At 41.7% G+C, this 22,269-nt stretch overlaps 1 protein-coding gene across 2 annotated transcripts in view; it reads right to left on the bottom strand.

Moving 5' to 3' along the window:
• Positions 1–10,082: 10,082 nt before the first annotated feature.
• The window catches only part of LOC139416441 (kazrin-A-like), a 214,017-nt gene continuing 201,830 nt past the window's right edge, over positions 10,083–22,269 (bottom strand). For both annotated transcript variants that reach the window (XM_071165050.1, XM_071165052.1), the window contains 7 exons: positions 19,660–19,865; positions 19,197–19,315; positions 17,229–17,460; positions 13,712–13,813; positions 12,770–12,936; positions 11,921–12,101; positions 10,083–11,211 (listed from right to left, as the gene is read on the bottom strand). In XM_071165050.1, the coding sequence (XP_071021151.1) occupies positions 11,053–11,211; positions 11,921–12,101; positions 12,770–12,936; positions 13,712–13,813; positions 17,229–17,460; positions 19,197–19,315; positions 19,660–19,865 (1,166 nt within the window). In that variant the 3' untranslated portion in view covers positions 10,083–11,052. The remainder of the gene's footprint in view (positions 11,212–11,920; positions 12,102–12,769; positions 12,937–13,711; positions 13,814–17,228; positions 17,461–19,196; positions 19,316–19,659; positions 19,866–22,269) is intronic.

A 22,269-nucleotide genomic window follows, 5' to 3' on the forward strand; every position in this document is an offset into this window, starting at 1 on the left:
CTGTACTCTATTCTACTGTACTGTACTAAATAAAACTCTACTGTACTGTGATCAACTGTACTGAACTGTGCCGTACTATGTTGTTCAAACTTGTGAAACATAAATCAAATCAAATTGTGTTAGTCACACACACATGGTTAGCAGTTGTTATTTGGGTTGACAGGTAGCCTAGGGGTTAGAGCGTTGGAGCAATAACCGAAAGGTTGTTGGATAGAATCCCCAAACTGACAAGGTCAAAAACTGTCATTCTGAACAAGTCAGTTATCCCACTGTTCCCTTGTAGGCTATCATTGTAAATAAGAATTTGTTCTTAACTGAGTTGCCTAGTTAAATAAAGGTAAAATAAATAGAAAATGTTATTGTGAGTGTAGTGAAATGCTTGTGCTTCTAGTTCCGACAGTGCAGTAATACTGTATCTAACAATTCCTCCACAACTACCAAATACACACACATCTAAGTAAAGGGATGGAATAAGAATATATACATATAAATATGTAGCCTAGATGTCTACGATTAGTTCAGATTTGGTATGGTCCAGACCAACCAAATTTGTATTTGTATTTTGCTCACTCGGCAGATGCTCCTAACCAGAGCGACATTGAGTCAGGGCATTCAACTAAGGTAGATAAACAACAGCATATCACAGTCGTACAAATAAAACATATTTCTGTAACCGTTGCTGAGAATGTTATTGTAGTTGAAATGGTCTGTAGGTTTATTGTGTAGGTTGAACTACTTTAAACATCATCGCATAGGAGCATGTGACAGTTGGGAGCAATAACACTGTATATTTTATGTTGCAGTCTTCAGTTGGCTCTTCTCTCCAATATTAAATGGGTAAAAAAATACTATTGTCATATAATTAGTGATTGGAAGTTAGGAAGGCTCTTTTTACTGACTCAGATCTTTTTGACAAGTTCAGTAAGAAGAACGAGTCAGTAATGCCAAGATCATGCAGGACCCCTTACCAGTGAATGATCAATTGAAAACTCGAAAGAGTCATGATTCTCTTTAAAGTTTCAAGTTTTAACATCATGTGCACAAGTACAGTGAAATGCCTTTCTTGCAAGCCTCTTGTTGATATTTTGTTCACCATATGGGGCTTATTGGAGCTGTCATTTGTGATTGAGACTTGTAAACGTGTGCTTTGAACAATGTACATTTGTTGATTGCTAGGTATACAAATAATAAAAAAATTTATTCATTTGAAACAAGTTCTAGTTGTGGCCGCAACCGGACGAGATTGGGAAATACTTTTGCTCGCTTGACTGCCTTGAAGGTGACGCACATCGTTTGCAAACTGCAGCCCCCAAAACGATTTGTTCTCGAGTTCAAATTTGTTGAGCAGGCTGTGTATGTCTTTGGAGCCGCTCAGCCAGATGAGCTTGTATCAATCCTGCTGTAGGACTCATTGTAGGACTCGTTGCATCCAGAAAAAAAAATCATGAATCTCAGTAAATAGAGTTGTTAAATAATAATTAATCGTTCTCGAACTGCCCATCACTAGATACAGTATAATGTTTACTTCCTTGAGAATGTATGGGCGATTGACATGTGGCCATAGAATACATGACCCAAAAAATATGTATTTTCAACGTCTGTAAATGACGTATTTTCAACTTTCATTCAGAACCGAAAATGAACCTGATTTTATCATCTGGAAAATACGTATTTCAAAGTCCAGAAAATACATATTTTCATCAATCTATCAGAACCGAAAATGAACCGAACTTCAACGTCGCAAAAATAGGTATTTTCGACATCTTTTCAACGTCATTTTGCTTGCTGGATAAGGATTCTAGCTTTTACATACACACATTTTGTGATCAGCGTAATCGGAATCTAGGACTTGCCTAGTTAAATAAAAGTTACATTTAAAAAAATATTTACAGTGCCTTGCGAAAGTATTCGGCCCCCTTGAACTTTGCGACCTTTTGCCACATTTCAGGCTTCAAACATAAAGATATAAAACTGTATTTTTTTGTGAAGAATCAACAACAAGTGGGACACAATCATGAAGTGGAACGACATTAATTGGATATTTCAAACTTTTTTAACAAATCAAAAACTGAAAAATTGGGCGTGCAAAATTATTCAGTCCCCCTTAAGTTAATACTTTGTAGCGCCACCTTTTGCTGCGATTACAGCTGTAAGTCGCTTGGGGTATGTCTCTATCAGTTTTGCACATCGTGAGACTGACATTTTTTCCCATTCCTCCTTGCAAAACAGCTCGAGCTCAGTGAGGTTGGATGGAGAGCATTTGTGAACAGCAGTTTTCAGTTCTTTCCACAGATTCTCGATTGGATTCAGGTCTGGACTTTGACTTGGCCATTCTAACACCTTGATATGTTTATTTTTGAACCATTCCATTGTAGATTTTGCCTTATGTTTTGGATCATTGTCTTATTGGAAGACAAATCTCCGTCCCAGTCTCAGGTCTTTTGCAGACTCCATCAGGTTTTCTTCTAGAATGGTCCTGTATTTGGCTCCATCCATCTTCCCATCAATTTTAACCATCTTACCTGTCCCTGCTGAAGAAAAGCAGGCCCAAACCATGATGCTGCCACCACCATGTTTGACAGTGGGGATGGTGTGTTCAGCTGTGTTGCTTTTACGCCAAACATAACGTTTTGCATTGTTGCCAAAAAGTTCAATTTTGGTTTCATCTGACCAGAGCACCTTCTTCCACATGTTTGGTGTGTCTCCCAGGTGGCTTGTGGCAAATTTTAAACAACACTTTTTATGGATATCTTTAAGAAATGGCTTTCTTCTTGCCACTCTTCCATAAAGGCCAGATTTGTGCAATATCCGACTGATTGTTGTCCTATGGACAGAGTCTCCCACCTCAGCTGTAGATCTCTGCAGTTCATCCAGAGTGATCATGGGCCTCTTGGCTGCATCTCTGATCAGTCTTCTCCTTGTATGAGCTGAAAGTTTAGAGGGACGGCCAGGTCTTGATAGATTTGCAGTGGTCTGATACTCCTTCCATTTCAATATTATCGCTTGCACAGTGCTCCTTGGGATGTTTAAAGCTTGGGAAATCTTTTTGTATCCAAATCCGGCTTTAAACTTCTTCACAACAGTATCTCGGACCTGCCTGGTGTGTTCCTTGTTCTTCATGATGCTCTCTGCTCTTTTAACGGACCTCTGAGACTATCACAGTGCAGGTGCATTTATACGGAGACTTGATTACACACAGGTGGATTGTCTTTATCATCATTAGTCATTTAGGTCAACATTGGATCATTCAGAGATCCTCACTGAACTTCTGGAGAGAGTTTGCTGCACTGAAAGTAAAGGGGCTGAATAATTTTGCACAACCAATTTTTCAGTTTTTGATTTGTTAAAAAAGTTTGAAATATCCAATAAATGTCGTTCCACTTCATGATTGTGTCCCACTTGTTGTTGATTCTTCACAAAAAAATACAGTTTTATATCTTTATGTTTGAAGCCTGAAATGTGGCAAAAGGTCGCAAAGTTTAAGGGGGCCGAATACTTTCGCAAGGCACTGTATCTGTGACGTTTACAGGTGAATGCGATTTTTGTGAACACAGTAAAATTGCCTTTAAAAGCTCAAATGTTGACAGCGCTCATATTTTTGTGCTTTTCAGTCCATAACTACCCAAAAGAACTGAGTTCAGATAGTTTATATTAATTTATGATGGATATGAGGCAACGGAATGTAGGTTTATGTCCTTGTTTGCTTACAGAGTTTATATCAATACAAACAGCACAGAAGTGCAGTTCCTCTTTCTAAATAGGTCAGTATTTCCCCAGCTAGCCCGTTTGGTTCCTTGTAAGTTCTGGCGACAAATGTTTTTAGTTTCAAATTGGTTGTGGGAACGCAGCCATGTGTTTTCTGACCGGTAAAACTGATTGAGTTTCCTGTGAGGTTTTATTTACGCCATGAGAATGGAAATGACAAGTTCTTTGGAGGTTTTTGAATAACTTCCTTAAAATCTACACTGAATGTTTCAGTAAGACTTTTATAACACTGCTCTCTTATTTTGGGTTAAACTTTTTTTAAACTCGAAGTACAGATAGGACACATGGACATTCATTTCTTCAGGCATTAAGCATGCAAACACATTTATTTTTTATTGTGACACAGCATCCGTCAGATTCAAACCTATAATCTTCTGTTCTCTCTACATGGAAATTGTCCACTGCGCCACCAAAATTGAGCTAGCATGCCATGTTGTTTTACGCATACAAAGCTGTTAATTTTTAGTATACTCAAACAGACCCCATTTCAAAGGAAACGCACACTTATTAAGATCACTTGTGGCCAATTAGTGAGCATGGCTAACACACCTGAACACACTGATCAAGATAGAGGATAGAGAGAGTTTTGTTGATGCTGAGAACGTAATGTATGTTTTTAAATAACATTCTTAGAAAGTTCCCTGAATGTTACTAACGTTTTCTTGTGGTTTTTATGGAAAGTTTTATTAACATTGTCAGGAACAATTTGAGAACATTCCCAATGTCAAACCACTTGGAGAACGTTCCGAGAACATTACCAACATTTTTATCAAATATAATCATATTTGAACTTTTAGGAAACATTCTGTTAAAAACTTCTTTGGGATAGGGGGCAGCATTTTCACTTTTGGATAAATAGCGTGCCCAATTTCAACTTCCTGCTACTCATCCCCAGAATATAAGATATGCATATTATTAGTAGATTTGGATAGAAAACACTCTGAAGTTTCTAATACTGTTTGAATAATGTCTGTGAGTATAACAGAACTTATGTAGCAGGCAAAACTCAGAGGACAAATCATTCAGATTTTTATTTTTAGGTCACTGTCTATTCAATGAGATTTCATTGGGAAACTAGATTTCTAAGGGACTTGTTTGCAGTTCCTACCGCTTCCACCATATATCACCGGTCTTTTGAAATTGGTTGAGGTTATTCCTTTGTGTAATGATGAAGTACGGCCATCTTGAATGAGTGTCATTTGAAGTCTACTTTTTGAGAGAGGAGCATGAAAAGTAGCGTGAGTTTGTTGTCTTCCTGTATAGAACACAGATTGTCCCGTATTCAATTTGATCGATTATTAACGTTTAAAAATACCTAAAGTTGTGTTACAAAACGAGTTTGAAATGTTTTGGCAAAGTTTACAGGTAACTTTTGAGATATTTTGTAGCGACGTTGCGCAAGTTGGAAGCTGCGTTTTTATGGATCAAACGCGCCAAATAAATGGACATTTTGGGATATCTATCAACGGAATTAATCGAACAAAAGGACCATTTGTGATGTTTATGGGACATATTGGAGTGCCAACAAAAGAAGCTCGTCAAAGGTAAGGCATGATTTATATTTTATTTCTGCGTTTTGTGTAGAGCCTGCAGGGTTGAAATATGCTTCTCTCTTTGTTTACTGTTGTGCTATCATCAGATAATAGCATCTTATGCGTTCGCCGAAAAGCCTTTTCGAAATCTGACATGTTGGCTGGATTCACAACGAGTGTAGCTTTAATTTGGTATCTTACATGTGTGATTTAATGAATGTTTGATTTTTATAGTATTTTATTTGAATTTGGCGCTCTACATTTTCCCTCGCAAGTGTCCCCCCTATCCCAGAGAGGCCAAAGTAATGAAATACCAAGAAAATCATGTTTTTTTTGTTGTCAAGTACCTTAAATGTGCAGATAATGTTCCAAAGCCAAGCAACTATCCTGCACTCTTCCCAGAAAGCTGTGGGAAGGTTGTATGCAAAATAACCATAAGACAACCATACTCTCACCAACCTCTAATAAACATATGGTTCTCAGAACGTTATATGCTAGCTGGGTAAACTGTAGACTTTGACTTTACCAATCAACATACATTTTCTCATGGGAACACAGAGTCTGGCTAAGATCCAAGCAGCCCTAGCCAGACAAACACAAACACCCTGCTTCCAACACTCATTTTCACTTAGCCAATTTTGACTGTACAGCTTGGCCATAATAGCGGGAACCCAATAACAATGCACTTATTACATACTTCCTTATGTCTTTTTTTCAAAAGAAGTAATGTATAATTAACATAATCTATACCAAACATTATACAACCGGTTTGTCTAATCCTGAATGCTGATTGGTTAAAAGCGCATTCAGCCGGTGTCTCCCAACCCCTCCTGTCTCAGCTTCCAGTATTTATGTTGCAATAGTTTATGTGTCGGGGGGCTAGGGACCATGCCGGACGACTACTTGCTGTTCCCAGTCCACCTGGCCGTGCTGCCGCTCCAGTTTCAACTGTTCTGCTTGCGGCAAAGGAACCCTGACCTGTTCACCGGACGCTCTTCCTGTCCCAGACCTTCTGTTTTCAACTCTCTAGAGACAGCAGGAGCGGTAGAGATACTCTGAATGATCGGCTATGAAAAGCCAACTGACATTTACTCCTGAGGTGCTGACCTGTTGCACCCTCTACAACCACTGTGATTATTATTATTTGACCCTGCTGGTCATCTATGAACATTTTAACATCTTGGCCATGTTCTGTTATAATCTCCATCTGGCACAGCCAGAAGAGGACTGGCCACCCCTCATAGCCTGGTTCCTCTCTAGGTCTCTTCCTAGGTTCTGGCCTTTCTAGGGAGTTTTTCCTAGCCACCGTGCTTCTACACTTGCATTGCTTGCAGTTTGGGGTTTTAGGCTGAGTTTCTGTACAGCACTTTGTGACATTAGCTGATGTAAGGAGGGCTTTATAAATACATTTGATTGATATTCCACAAGTTACCACCGGTTAAATCTATGACTTTGAAATGCCTATTTACTCTGTTCTATCTCACTGCGCAATCCACTGTCTCATCAGCCCAGGCAGTGAAGTTATCTCCACTCTAGAAAAAGCATCTAGACATTATCTTGCGTTTCTTTTAGACCAACATTTAGTTTTCAACAGTGGAGATTTGTATAAACCTTGCTGTCTGTCTCTCCGACATTTGAAACATTGTTTCAATATTCAAATTCGATCTCCAGCTGTCCCATAGTAATGAACATGTAGGGATCGGGAGTCGGGACGAGAGAGAGAGAGGCAGGCAGCGTTTCTCATCCAGTCGAAATAATGAATCAGCTGGCATCATTTTTATTGATATATACAAAGAAATGTCAATTGAAAAAAGGTAAAATTAAATGAAGTGCAGCTAGTTTGAAATCTTTCCAGCTTCAGTTTGAAGTGATTGTGTTAGCTGTGTTGTTGGCTAACTCCTCTGAACAATAGTGTCCTAATGAGAGAGCACATGTTCTATGCCAGGCTATATCGTGCCTCATTAGCTCATTGTTATGGATGCATCCAAATAAATGTCACTAGAAAACAGCTTAAACAAATGCAGCTACTCTTGTTATTCTGTCTGCACTGTTTGATGTGACAGCTAGGCAATTATCCATAGTTGCCTACCTGGCAAGCAAGCGATAAGAACTTTGCAGCCAGTATGGCAATGGAACATTTAGAATGAACGACTGGGTCGCGTCTATAGATACTAAACAACTGGGTTGCTTCGCTGGCAACCGAACCAATAGAACGAACGACCAGCCGGCTTGGGTAGCAGCCTTAGATTTGTTTTTCGAGACTATATCTTGTGGAAAGATGAAATAGTATGAATAAATTCATCAATATAACGTTTTTAATGAAAATCTGTCAATCATTATTTGAATATTTGTATTCATTTTATTTCACCTTTATTTAACCAGGTAGGCCAGTTGAGAACAAGTTCTCATTTACAACTGCGACCTGGCCAAGATAAAGCAAAGCTGTGCAACAAAAACAACAGCACAGAGTTACACATAAACAAACGTACAGTCATTAACACAAAATAAAATAAATATAGAAAAAGTGTGTGTGCAAATGTAGAAGAGTAGGGGGGTAGGCAATAAATAGGCCCTATATGTGAAAACAATTACAATTTAGCATTAATACTGGAGTGATCGATGTGCAGATGATGTGCAAGTAGAGATACTGGGGTGCAAAAGAGCAAGAGGGTAAGTAATAATATGGGGATGAGGTAGTCGGGTGTGCTATTTACAGATTGGCTGTGTACAGGTACAGTGATTGGTAAGCTGCTCTGACAACTGATGCTTAAAGCTAGAGAGGGAGATATAAGACTCCAGCTTCAGAGATTTTTCAGTCATTGGCAGCAGAGAACTGGAAGGAAAGGCGGCCAAAGGAAGTGTTGGCTTTGGGGATAACCAGTGCAATATACCTGCTGGAGCGTGTGCTACAGGGTGGGTGTTGCTATGGTGACCAGTGAGCTGAGATAATGTGGGACTTTACCTAGCAAAGACTTATAGATGACCTGGAGCCAGTGGGTTTGGCAACGGATATGTAGTGAAGGCCAGCCAACGAGAGCATACAGTTCAAAGTGGTGGGTAGTATATGGAGCTTTGGTGATAAAATGAATGGCACTGTGATAGCCTACATCCAGTGTTGGGGGGCTATTTTGTAAATGACATCACCAAAGTCAAGGATCGGTAGGAGTCAGTTTTACGAGGGTATGTTTGTTGGCATGAGTGAAGGAGGCTTTGTTGCGAAATAGGAAGCCAATTCTAGATTTAACTTTGGATTGGAGATGCTTAATGTGAGTTTGTTACCAAGATGTTGGTAACCCGTTGTATAAAAGTGATAATGCCCTCAAAGCCGGTGTTTTGAGGATATATTGGCACGGTTTGGCCAACAACACCCGTGCCAATATATCCTCCAAACACCGGCTTCAAGGGCATTATCACTTAATTGAGGTTGAGTAGGGAGAGTGAATAGACCAGCCAAGACAGACACCCATGCTGGGAAAGGATGTCATAAATCGTTTGAGCTGCCATAAGATAAACATCACGTCAACACTTCACTATGAATGCTATACACCATAATAACAAAAACAGAAGCTGCTCCGTTCATCATGGTGACTTTGAAGTATTGGGGAAGTAATGTAGCATACGGGTCTCAAGGATTTTCTTCCCCTTCATATGATACCTGTTCTGTTTCCTGTTGCTATCCTTCCTATTCTGGGGGCGCCACTCAGACAGAGGGAGGTGGAAGGCCACTGCAGAGGAGGGCTGATATTGCTCACTTCTTGGAGCTGGCAATGTCTATCAGAGAAATATACTCAGCCTCAAAATTGCTTTTAATATTTCCAGTGTATTCCCCAAAAACATTGGGCACCTTTCATATGGCCTTTATTGCAGTCACAGCGTACAGATTATCAGATCTAATAATGCTGTGTAACATCTCAGGAACTCCCCTGATATGACGACCTGGAACATAACCAATGTTTTGTACTGTTAACATCCTCTCATACTTATATCCGACACACTGCAACGACAAAAAGCCAAGAGCAGTGGGTGGCCGCAGTGTGTTAGCGATCACCTGTCGGGTGTCGACAAACAGTGGCTGTTTGTGCTTTTTCAACATGTAGAATTGTCGGGAAATGAACAGAAAATGATGGCCGATATTCTAGTCAGAGGCAAAAGGAAGGATATGATCACCCTAGTTTACATGGCAGATGAATGGGTTTGTTCTACACAATGCATTAAGTTCTGAACGTTCTGTAGCATTGCACCCTCCTGAACAGGTCCCTGGACATCCCATAATAATGAACTTTTTTATCGGAAGAGGGTGGGTGGTGCCAATGAGGGCTTTGTCCCCTTCTGCAGTCAGTCATTCAGACACATTCACAGCATGCAGCCAGGCAGAGGTTGATTTAATGCCTCTGTTTGGGCTGCGTCATTCCAGTGTAACCATGGCGATGCAGTTATCCTGAATTAGAGGAGGAAGTGGCATCATCAAACATGGACAAGAGCCACATTTTCCCCACAGATTACTACTATGAGGGAGGGTATGAGAGAGATGACTCATTGGTGCACTCTGTGGCCTGTTCTTCAACTGTTACTCCCAGAATGTACACACACACACACACACACACACACACACACACACACACACACACACACACACACACACACACACACACACACACACACACACACACACTTCCTTTTCAGAATATATATCTTTATTGCATTCATTCATTCTTTGATTTCTTTCTCATCCAGCCCATCCTTTCTACCTGTTGTGCTTCTACTGGAAGACCAATTACTCATGTCTGTCATTGAAAATAAGTAATTTTAATAACCCACGTGCCATGTTAATGGTTTTATTGAATGTATCAAATGTCACGAGGGAGTGTTCATTTTAGTTTAGACACAACAGTGTATATTAACAAACTGAAAAAAGACTATCAAACATACAGTTAATACAACTTCAAGTTTAAGTTTTCATCTTAGACAATGTCCATAGTCCCAGTTCGCAAGGCATCTGAGACAATGTCCATAGTCCCAGTTCGCAAGGCATCTGAGACAATGTCCATAGTCCCAGTTCGCAAGGCATCTGAGACAATGTCCATAGTCCCAGTTCGCAAGGCATCTGAGACAATGTCCATAGTCCCAGTTCGCAAGGCATCTGAGACAATGTCCATAGTCCCAGTTCGCAAGGCATCTGAGACAATGTCCATAGTCCCAGTTCGCAAGGCATCTGAGACAGTTTCTGTAACACCATGTTTGAATTAAACATCAAAAAGACATTTGCTATAAATCTCACTTGAATAGTTTTCTTTTGTTAATTTGCAATGAATCAGGAAAGTACCCTGTACACAAACACATGACCATATTTCCTCATCAGCTCTTCTTTTTGAGAAACAGGCCCGTCCTCAATAAGAACTACTAAACACCAACTAATCGCTGAGCCATTTCCTGTTTAAAAAACCTTTGCACATAATGCAAATACAAAAATAAAAGCCTATTCAGTTTAAGTTTGTTTCCATGGGATAGACGTGTGTCCTCACAAAGGTCAGATTATTCGACAAATACCAGTGAGAGATGTAAAGAGTTGTTCTTAGACTATAAATGGAAAAAAGATTCCTTCTCTCTCGAAAATAGTGTATTCTGACCAACAAAGGCTCCATCATTCAAAAAGTACAGTAAATATCACTTGTCTGGCATCCCACAAAGCATTGTTGTCTTGTGCCGTACTGTAGGCACAGATGTCACATGTCGATGACCTCACACGTCGATGACCTCACACATTGGTGACCTCGATGCCCGAGTGTTTGTGGATTGGACTCCCCTCTGTCCTGGGCGGAGCTTCGTCACAAGCCTCTCTCGGCAGCGAGCCGTAGCTGCTATGACAACTCAAGTCCCGCCCACTGTGGGCTTTGGGGCTGAACCCTAAAGGAGGCTGGGGGAGGAGAAGGAAGTCAGGCCCTGTTCAAATACTTTGAAAATGCATCCTTACTTCCTCCCTTTCTTGAAGTCATCATTGATCTGACCTGTTTGGATTGGTGAAAACTAAATAGTGGAACCTGCTTTCACCTATCCAGTAATGTTAGATCAGTGGTTACTCCAAGGGGAAAGAAACAAACAAGGCTTCATTTAGATTTTCTATAGAGTAGGCCTATAGCCCAAGGGAGATAGTCCTTTACTGTGTAACCGACATCGTCGCTTCCTCAAGGCTTCAAACTGAGAATATCGGATACACATTAATGACGTATTTCCCTTGGGCCATAGGTTTACACTATATGAAAGCAAATACAAGAGGAACGAAGAGGGACATTCTGGCTTCAAGGCCTTTTTAAACACAATAAAGACTTGAAGCTAAAACATCGTTACAGGAATTTATTTGACAGGGTCAGTGCACGTTGAAGGGATAGTTCAGAGAAATTACATATACAGATATTTGTTCCCTTGCCATCAAAGCTGTCTATGGACAAGGAGTGACTGCAATCCACACTTTGGGTTTGTTAAACTAGCCACGGCCAGCAAATGCTAATTATTAGCATTGAATTTAACTGAACTATGCATTTAATCAACATTTTATTGTTTACATTCAAGTTTGACAGAGTTAACAAAAGAGCAAATTTTCATCCGTAGTCTAGGGGAGTGCCCACCTTGACGGCCCGTCTCCTGAGGGAGCCTTCGTCGTCCGGGTGTGTGTGGCGGTTGGTAGAGCTGGTGGGCCGGCCCAGGGAGGCGTGCCGTAATGGTGTGGGTGGGGAGGCGTGGCGTAGAGGCGTTGGCGGGGTGCTCATTGTCCCCAGCCTATCATGGTTTTGCTGTAGACCTCCTGACCTGGGGTGTCAGGGTCAGGAGGGAGGGGAGGAATGGGTACATTATTGATTGACTAGGTACAGATTATTGATGAGCAGATTCCTTACTGATTATGTAGTTATTTAAGCAGCCGTTCTTAGCCAGAGTGATTTGCATGTGATGAACCTCTCCATTTTCCACTCTGAATCTGTCCTGACTTGAATCTGTCCTGACTGAAACAGATCGGTGTCCTGCACACGTGATCCCACAAGTCCCCTCTTTAATTAGGTTAAGCAAGAGATGTTGTCTATTCATCCCTATTTTTCATCCCTTTCCCTGACAATAAGGCTGCCATTTAATCAACTGCCATTTAAATCTTACAGCGCCTGAGAGGGATGCAGACAGGTGGACTTCCACTCTGTCACTTAACCCAGCCGTACTGCAGAGTGGGGATCAACGTAGATAAACCATACATCTTCACCCTTACTCTCTCCCTCTCTGTTTCTCTGATCTTTTCTCTTTGATTCTCCCTTAAACTACATTAATTTAATCTAACCACATTTCCCTCATGAGTTTGGTCTTAGCTGTATCTGTCTGTCTGTCTGTCCCTCCCTCCCTCCCTCCCTCCCTCCCTCCCTCCCTCCCTCCCTCCCTCCCTCCCTCCCTCCCCCACTTATTTGTCATCTCTCTCTCGCTCTCCATTGCCTCACCTGGCTGAACTGATGAGGACCTTCATCTCCTCGGTGAGGTGGCGGCGAATCATGTGCTTGTTGCCGGGTATACCCAATGCCGTTGCCATGGAGTCGGTGTTGAAGGAGGGGTCTAGCACCATTACAGCCCCGTGAACTCCACTGTTCTGGAGACTGTCAGCAAACTCCTACACAGGATGAGGAGGGAGAGGGACAAAAACATTTTGTTAAGGGTTCCTAAAAATGTAAAATAACAGGGCCGTCATTATAAATAGGAATGGGTTGAATAAAGGTTGAATAAAAATGTAATGGAGATTTTAAAAAGCGTACTAACCCAACATTTTCAATGTGCACGCATGCAGTGTTGTTCTATCTGCCCACAGTAACCCTCAACATTTGATTGAATAGGGGTTTGACTGACAATATTGAGTTGGGCTTTTCAGATGAAAACATCTTTGATTTTCATAGTTGTTCTGAACTAAATGTAGTCAATATCAATAAAACTTGTGTCTACTATCCATTTATTGAAGTGCAGCAACCACAGAGATGACGAGCGGTTCAGAATTGATCACAAAGGTCCTTTCCTTTATCTTTCTGCACAGACAGGGAGTGTCAATAAACCTGACGCAATTTCCTACACTCCCCCATGCATATAACAACACATAAAAGCTCTCTGTCTATTGTCAATAAACACACGATGATCTCTTAGCATGATTTGAATTGGTTTGCAGTATGCACAATTCTGTTTTAATGCATACTTTGTGTATAGAATGATTGGTAACTATTTGTAAGCAAATGTAACCATTTGTAAGCTTTTTCAGGTTAAATACTGACACCGGTCAGATCTTATCCTAAGTGTCAAAGATGTATCAATGAGGACTGAGTGTAAACGTCAGATACCATGTTCTCACAGTACTTGATTGTGCCAGTGTTGTTGGGATGATAATGAACCCTAGACCCCACCTTAAGGTCAATGTCTCGGACCCACTTAACGACCCGATGACACGTCCATACCACGGGATCCAGGTTCTGATGCTCACACTGAGCCCGTCTGGCCTGGAGGGCCTGGAGAGAGTTGAGACGCACGCACGCACACACACACATTCAAATAAACTTTTTTTCCACCCATAGATCACAGATGTGTGTCCGAGTGAATGAAATGACATGTATTGTAGCCAACATGTATACACACATACATATCTGTAACGTCTACAGTGCATTCGGAAAGTATTCAGAACCCTTGACTTTTTTCAAATTTTGTTACGTTCCAGCCTTATTCTAAAATAGATTCATTGTTTGTTTTTTCCCTTCATCAATCTGCACACAATACCCCATAACGACAAAGCAAGAACTGGTTTGCAGAAATGTTTGCAAATGTAAAAAAAAAAAAAAAAAACTTAAAGATCACATTTACATACCGTAAGTATTTAGACCCTTTACTTGGTACTTTGTTAAAGCACCTTAGGCAGCGATAACAGCCTCGAGTATTCTTGGGTATGACGCTACAAGCTTGGCACACCTGTTTTTGGGGATTTTCTTCCATTCTTCTCTGCAGATCCTCTCAAGCTCTGTCAGGTTGGATGGGGAGCATTGGTGAACAGCTATTTTCAGGTCTCTTCAGAAATGTTAGATCGGGTTCAAGTCCAGGCTCTGGCTGGGCCACTCAAGGACTTTCAGAGACTTGTCCCAAAGCCACTTCTGCGTTGTCTTGGCTGTGTGCTTAGTGTCGTTGTTCTGTTGGAAGGTGAACTTTCACCTCAGTCTGAGGTCCTGGGTGCTCTAGAGCAGGTTTTCATCAAGGATCTCTCTATACTCAGTTCATCTTTCCCTCGATCCCAACTCCCAGTCTCCCAGTCGCTGCTGCTGAAAAACACCCTCACAGCATGAGGATGTCAACACCATGCTTCACCATAAGGATGGTGCCAGGTTTCCTCCAGACGTGACACTTGGTATTCAGGCCAAAGAGTTCAATCTTGGTATCATCAGACCAGAAAATCTTGTTTCTCATGGTCTGAGAGTCTTTTAGGTGCCCTTTGGCCAGGCAGCCAGCTCTAGGAAGAGTCTTGTTGGTTCTAAACTTCTTCCATTTAATGAATGATCGAGGCCACTGTGTTCTTGGGGCCCTTCAATGCTGCAGAAATGTTTTGGTACCCTTCCCCAGATCTGTGCCTCAACACAATCCTGTCTCAAATTCCTTAGACCTCATGGCTTGGGTTTTTCTCTGATATGCAGTGTCAACTGTGGGACTTTATTTTTATTTAACATTTTTTTAACTAGGCAAGTCAGTTAAGAACAAATTCTAATTTACAATGAAGGCCTACCCCGGCCAAACCTGGACGACGCTGGGCCAATTGTGCGCCTCCCTATGGGACTCCCAATCACAGCCAGATGTGATGCAACATGGATTTGAGCCAGGTACTGCAGTGACACCTCTTGTATTGAGATGCAGTGTCTTAGACCACTGCGCCACTCGGGAGCCCTTTATATACTATACCAGTCAAAAGTTTGGACACACCTACTCATTCCAGGTTTTTTAAAATGTATTTTTACTATTTTCTACATTGTAGAATAATAGTGACGACATCAAAACTATGAAATTACACATATGGAATCATGCAGTAACCAAAAAAGTGTAAAAAATATATTTTATATTTTATAAAAATATATTTTATACTTGAGATTCTTTAAAGTAGCCATCCTTTGCCTTGATGACAGCTTTTCACAGTCTTGGAATTCTCTCAACCAGCTTCATGAGGTAGTCACCTCGAATGCATTTCAATTAACAGTTGTGCCTTGTTAAAAGTTAATTTGTGGAATTTCTTTCTTTCTTAATGCATTTGAGCCAATCAGTTGTGTTGTGACAAGGTAGGGGTGGTATACAGAAGATAGCCCTATTTGGTAAAAGACCAAGTTCATATTATGGCAAGAACAGCTCAAGTAAGCAAAGAGAAACGATAGTCCATCATTACTTTCAGACATGAAGATCAGTCAATCCAGAACATTTCAAGAACTTTTAAAGTTTCTCCAAGTGCAGTACCAAAAACCATCAAGTGCTATGATGAAACTGGCTCTCATGAGGACCGCCACAGTTAGGAGGACCTAGAGTTAACTTTGCTGCAGAGGATAAGTTCATTAGAGTTAACTGCACCTCAAATTGCAGCCCAAATAAATGCTTCACAGAGTTCAAGTAACAGACACATTTCAACATCAACTGTTCAGATTAGACTGCGTGAATCAAGCCTTCATGGTAGAATTGCTGCAAAGAAATCACATCTAAAGGACACCAATAAAATAAGATACTTGCTTGGGCCAAGAAACACGAGCAATAGACATGTGGAAATCTGTCCTTTGGTCTGGAGTCCAAATGGGAGATTTTTGGTTCCAACCGCTGTGTCTTTGTGAGACTCAGAGTAGGTGAAAGGATGATCTCTGCATGTGTGGTTCCCATCGTGAAACACAAAGGAGGTGTGATGGTGTGTGGGGGGGCTTTGCTGATGACACTGTCGTGATTTATTTCCAATTCAAGGTACACTTAATCAGCATGGCTACCACAGCATTCTGCAGCGATCCGCTATCCCATCTGGTTTGCGCTTAGTTGGACTACCATTTGTTTTTCAATGGGACATAGACCCAAAACACACCTCCAGGCTGTGTAAGGGCTTTTTGACCAAGAAGGAGAGTGATGGTGCTGAATCAGATGACCTGGCCTTTGAGATGGTTTGAGATGAGTTGGACTGCAGAGTGAAGGAAAAGCAGCCAACAAGTGTTCACTATATGTGGGAACTCCTTCAAGACTGTTGGAAAAGCTTTCCTCATGAAGCTGGTTGAGAGAATGCCAAGAGTGTGCAAAGCAAAGGGTGGCTATTTTGAAGAATCTCAAATATAAAATATATTTTGATTTGTTTAACACTTTTTTGGTTACTAAATTATTCCATATGTGTTATTTCATAGTTTTGAAGTCTCAACTATTATTATACAATGTAGAAAATAGTTTAAAAAATAAAGAAAACCCTTGGATGAGAAGGTGTGTCCAAAATTTTGACTGGTATACTGTAGATTGGTGTGTGCCTTTCCAAATCAAGTCTAATCAATTGAATTTACCACAGGCGGACTCCAATCAAGTTGTAGAAACAGCTCAAGGATGATCATTGGGATCATTGGGAAACAGGATGCATCTGAGATCAATTTCGAATCTCATAGCAAAGGGTCTGAGTACTTATGTAAATACAAATATTTCTAAAAACCTGTTTTCGCTTTGTAATTATGGGGTATTGTGTGTAGATTGATGAGGATTTGTATTTATTTGATCCATTTTAAAATAAGGCAGTAAAGTAACAAAATGTGGAAAAAGGGAAGGGATCTGAATACTTCCCGAATGCACTGTATGTCCAGTATGTAAGCTCAGTGCACTTTTGAACATGTCATGTATTGGTAATGTTTATGTATAGCATATACAGTTTGCTGTTTGCATGACACCTACCTCCTTATCGAAGTGGAGTGTGTGCAGCAGCTCGATGCCCAGCACCAGGCTGACCTGGTGGGCCTTCTTGGTGACATTGAGGGACCTCTCAAGGTCCCGGCGCGTCAGGGAGTTGAGCATGCGCCCATCCACCAGGTGTGTGTGGAAGGCCTGAGAGTACTGTGGCAGCCCTACGTCGCTCAGCCAGGCCTTGGCCACCCAGTGGTGGTCCATGTCTGCAGCCTTGGACAGCCTGGAGCGAAAATAGAGAAGAAAAGAGAGAAGAAAAGAGAGAAGAAGACAGAAGTCAGGTCTGGTAAAGAGATTACCAACATTTTGTATGCCATAAAAAGTATTTTTTCGGGTTGAAAAGTATAATGAACAAAAATATAAACACAAAACATAACATAAAACAATTTCAACATTTTTACTGAGTTACAGTTCATTTCAAGAAATCAGTCAATTTAAATCAATTCATTAGGCCCTAATGGCTGGGAAGGGGCGTAGCCATGGGAGAGCCTGGGAAGGCAAAGGCCCACCCACTGGGGAGCCGGGCCCAGCCAATCAGAATACGTTTTTTTCTCCACAAAAGGGAAGCCGTTGGTGGAGGTCCAATTCTCTAAAATTACGTTTGAGGCGGCTTATGGTAGAGAAATTAACATTAAATTCTCTAGCAACAGCTCTAGTGGACATTCTTGCAGTCAGCATGCCAATTGACCACTTTTTGTTGTTGTTGTACCTTTACCCCTTTTTTCTCCCCAATTGGTAGTTGCGGTCTTATCCCATCACTGCAACTCCCCTATGGACACGGGAGAGGTCAAGGTCGAGAGCTATGCGTCCTTCAGAACACCTCCGTGCCAAGCCAAACTGCTAGCTTAACCCAGAAGCCGGCCGCACCAATGTGTTGGAGGACACACCGTCCAGCTGGCAACTGAAGTCAGTTTTCTGGCACCTGGCCAACAAGGAGTTGCTATAGCGCGATGGGACAAGGAAATCCCGACCCGACCAAACCCTCCCCTAACACGACGCTCGGCCAATTGTGCGCCGCCTCATGGGTCTCCAGGACACGTCCGGTTGTGACACTGCCTGGGATCGAACCCGGGTCTGTAGTGACGCCTCAAGCACTGCGATGCAGTGACTTAGACCGGTGCGTCACTTGGGAGGCCCCAATCTCTCAAACTTGAGACATCTGGGGCATAGTGTTACGTGACAAACTGCAAAGTTTTGAGTGGCCTTTAATTGTCCACAGCACAAGGTGCACCTGTGTAATGATCATGCTGTTTAATCAACTGCTTGATATGCCACACCTGTCAGGTGGATGGATTATCTTGGCAAATAAGAAATGCTCACTAACAGGGATGTAAACAATTTGTGCACAACATTTTTGCGAAACAGGGCTTTTTGTGCAAACGTCAGCCTAACGTGATTGCAATCATTTTTGCTCTCTGCGGTGTAAAGAGTATATCCTCCATATTGGACTTATATTCCCAGACAGTGGTGTTGGGGTAGTTCATTCCAATTCCAGCCACTCCAGAGGTTGAATTGAATCCATGTCCAATTCAACATACAGGAGCTAGCCTGGAATTGACACAAACTCTTCTTGAAAGCAATAACATTACAACTTACATTCTGGTGTTAACTGCTTTGGAACGCTTGGTGGCAACGGCTCGAATTCCAAATCTGTGTTTGCCAAACCCTGTATATCTCTAGCTCTGATGAACGTTTAACCTTGCTTACATTAGTGTGCCTGTCACATATGGTGTTATGCAGTTTGATAGAAAAGTGTTATTCATGTTTTACCATCTCACACTTGATGTAGCAAACAGCTACTGTATATTTGTGAAGTAGTAGAGTAAACCTTTAACCGCAGATCCAGAGTCAGAAATTATTTTACCCTCCCAATGTTTAAGGTTAAGATTTGGGGTTGGGTAATCTGATGCTAGAGCTGTTTTTTGTGTGAGAGGGAGTATGAGGAGCTGAGCATCTCACCCCCTGCCGCTCTCGGCTTCCCTGTAGTCCTCGATGGCCAGCCGGAGCTTCCTGCGGTGCATAGAGCTGGTGACCCCTAACCCCAGCTCCAGGTCCTCATCTGACAGGCCCAGCAGCACCTGCAAAGGGGTCAAAGGTCAAACCACACTCTATTGTAGCTGTAGTGGATTTCCAGATTGTGATTTCACAAATACCTTTGATTTACGCAGCAGCATGTACTGGATGGGTGGAGTTGACAATTGATTTAGAAACGGACAATCTCTTGACGGAAAGTCTCCAGGCTCCAGCACACACAACCAATCTGTCCATTTCTGTATCAAATGTCAACTCTCTCCACTGTCAGGACATGCTGATGTGAAAATCAAATGAATCAACCTCTGAAAGAGATATCCAGAAAGCCACATTGTTTTGATTGAATACTGGCCTAAGTCTTCCTACAGTTTGACGTCATCTCAGATCATACCTTGCCACTCTTCACATTCTCTGAGCAGGCGCGAATGTACATGGGCATCGCCATGACGACCTCCAGCCAGGCCTGCACGGTGCCCGCCCTCCACAGCGACATGGGCATGCCACGGGCAAGCTCCACCTGCTGGAGGCGGTCCAGCTGATCCTCCCCGTCCGATAGGCTGAGACTGAGGCGGGTGGGGCTTGAGAGACTGTCTGAGTCTGGATAGGTGGGCGAGGGGGAGTGGGAGGAGAGATATGAGCAGGATGATTTTGGAAGGTGAGAGAGTGGTCGTAAGGGGGCAGTGGCTCTTCTATAAGAACAGACAAGGATCATAGTAACCAAAAGGAGACAGAGAGCCCTTGCTCTGCTGTTTGGCTTCTGTTCATGAGACAGAACTTTGGAATGATATAACACAGTTTGACTACTTGACAGCTCTAGCGCATAGCCCAATCCAATAGTTTGCCAGGGCTCAAAACAGTTTGTAAAGAAACTATTCGAAGTTTCAAACAAACTTATGAAGTATTTATGAAGTCCATGCAAAGAGTAGCTGTTAGACACCGCAGGGCCATTACGTTAAAGCTGTTAAACACTGCTTAGCCATTATGCCTTATCTGTCAATATTAGCCTGCAAGACCAGCTCCTTGACAACAGAGAGGAGCAAACCCGCACCGTAATAATGATATAGTATTGTACTTTGTTATGAACGCAATTGTGTAAGCAAGTGAGGTCCCTATAGATCATAGCTAGGGTCATTAGTTGAATAGGGAGAGTTAATTAACTATCTGATCAACGTGTAGGAGTGCAGTCTCCCTCAGAAGCAATATCCCCTTTGCCTTGTTAGTGAATACGCCAGCAGGTGGCGGTCTAAGGCTTCTTTGGCATGAACTTCTACTGTATGAACGAATGGTATCGTCCCTCAGTGAAAAAAAAAGTATTATCGTTAAAATATGTACAACATAAAGGTAATTTTTCCTGTAGCAATAATCACACAACTCATCAGAAATACCAGGGTTATGTAGTCCTTATCATTGAAATAAGAATGACACAAGAATAATGAGATGATCGTTTCAAGGTTTTTGTCATCAGGCTTATACTGTAGCAGATTCACATTGCTTTTTTAAATTACCCACTCAACGACAATGTTGTAAGCTGTCTTCAGTCCTTCTGGAAAATTACTGCCATTTTTTGGGCGGGTGGGTGGGGGGGGGGGGGGGGGGGCACCAAATGAAGAATGACTTATAATTACATTATGGCTAAGAGCCTAGTCATATCCCAAGGTAAGGACACAGAAGAATGGAGGAATTGTCCTGCTAGCTTCTTGAAAGGGCCTCCACTCTCTATGGCTGCTTTGTGTTCACACTTGGTTGCATAATAAAGATGTGAAAACATTGCAGCACAACCCCATAGCCTATACTATCAGCACAGAACAGGTGTTTCAGTCTCAGTGGGTGTCTGGCAAAACAGAACAACAGGTATTCATTCTGCACAGTTTCCTCCCCAATGATTTCCTTCACCATTCCGTCAGTCTTTCTTGATTCACGGCAGGAAGTGTAGCAAAGAAAAAAACAAAACTTTCAGAGATGGTACATTCATTATCGTGTTTGGTTCATGCAAACAAACAGCCTGCTAATTGGTCAGTAAAAGTTCAAGTTTGACATTGCTAGTAGACACTTTCGGTATCCCCGCCACGATAGCATGTACTGTTTCTCAAACAACCTAATAATTGGCTACGAGCTAGAGTAACGCACAAATTTGAGCAGACTGTCTGTTTAGGTGCACGCTTATAATATATATATATATATATATATATATATATTATATATATATATATATATATATATAAACATATATATATATATATAACCTTTTCACACTACTGAGCCAAACCAAGCTGAGCCAGCACTGTACGGTTCGGGTCGGCACGATAGCGTGAAAAGAGTATTTAAATAGAGCAGTTGAGTGAGGTTATCTCTGGGACCCTCCCACCCAGTCCAGATGGTTGCTTCAGTTTAACCAGCATGGGAAGGAGCCAAGACGGGCACCACAAATTCAAAACCACCAGCCTCCACTGTCCAACAGACGTTTGAAGAGCAACCAGTTGCCATGGAGACGGGCCAGTCTGTCTGCGTTGGGAGCAGTTTGTGCTTGACAGTGTGAGAAGGTTTCATTACACCCTGCTCAACACTCACTCTGTGTTTTGAAACAATAATACCAAAGGCGATGCACCTGGATTTATACATTGATTTGATAAGCTGTACTATAAAACAGATGAATAACAGCCATTGTCCTCCAAAAAATAAAACTAGACTCTCACTTGTGAAAGTGTCTACAACCCCTATTAATAAATATGAGGGCTAAGGGCTACTTATAAACAGATTATATTACCCCATGTTGACCCTCCATGGAGATATGCGCTCCCTCTGACTTTTGTGATAAAGCTTATCAAATTAACGGAGACGTTGGAGGCAATCCCACTGGGCACAAACTGGTTGAATCAGCGTTGTTTCAAAATCATTTGTCCTCGTATTGTGATGTGGAAGCTATGTGGGAAAAAGTCATCGACACACACGGTTGTTTTGAGGGTAAAAATTCAATAACAGGATTATGTCATCATGGTAATCA

Source organism: Oncorhynchus clarkii, chromosome 9, assembly GCF_045791955.1.
Source record: "Oncorhynchus clarkii lewisi isolate Uvic-CL-2024 chromosome 9, UVic_Ocla_1.0, whole genome shotgun sequence".
NCBI lineage: Eukaryota > Metazoa > Chordata > Actinopteri > Salmoniformes > Salmonidae > Oncorhynchus > Oncorhynchus clarkii.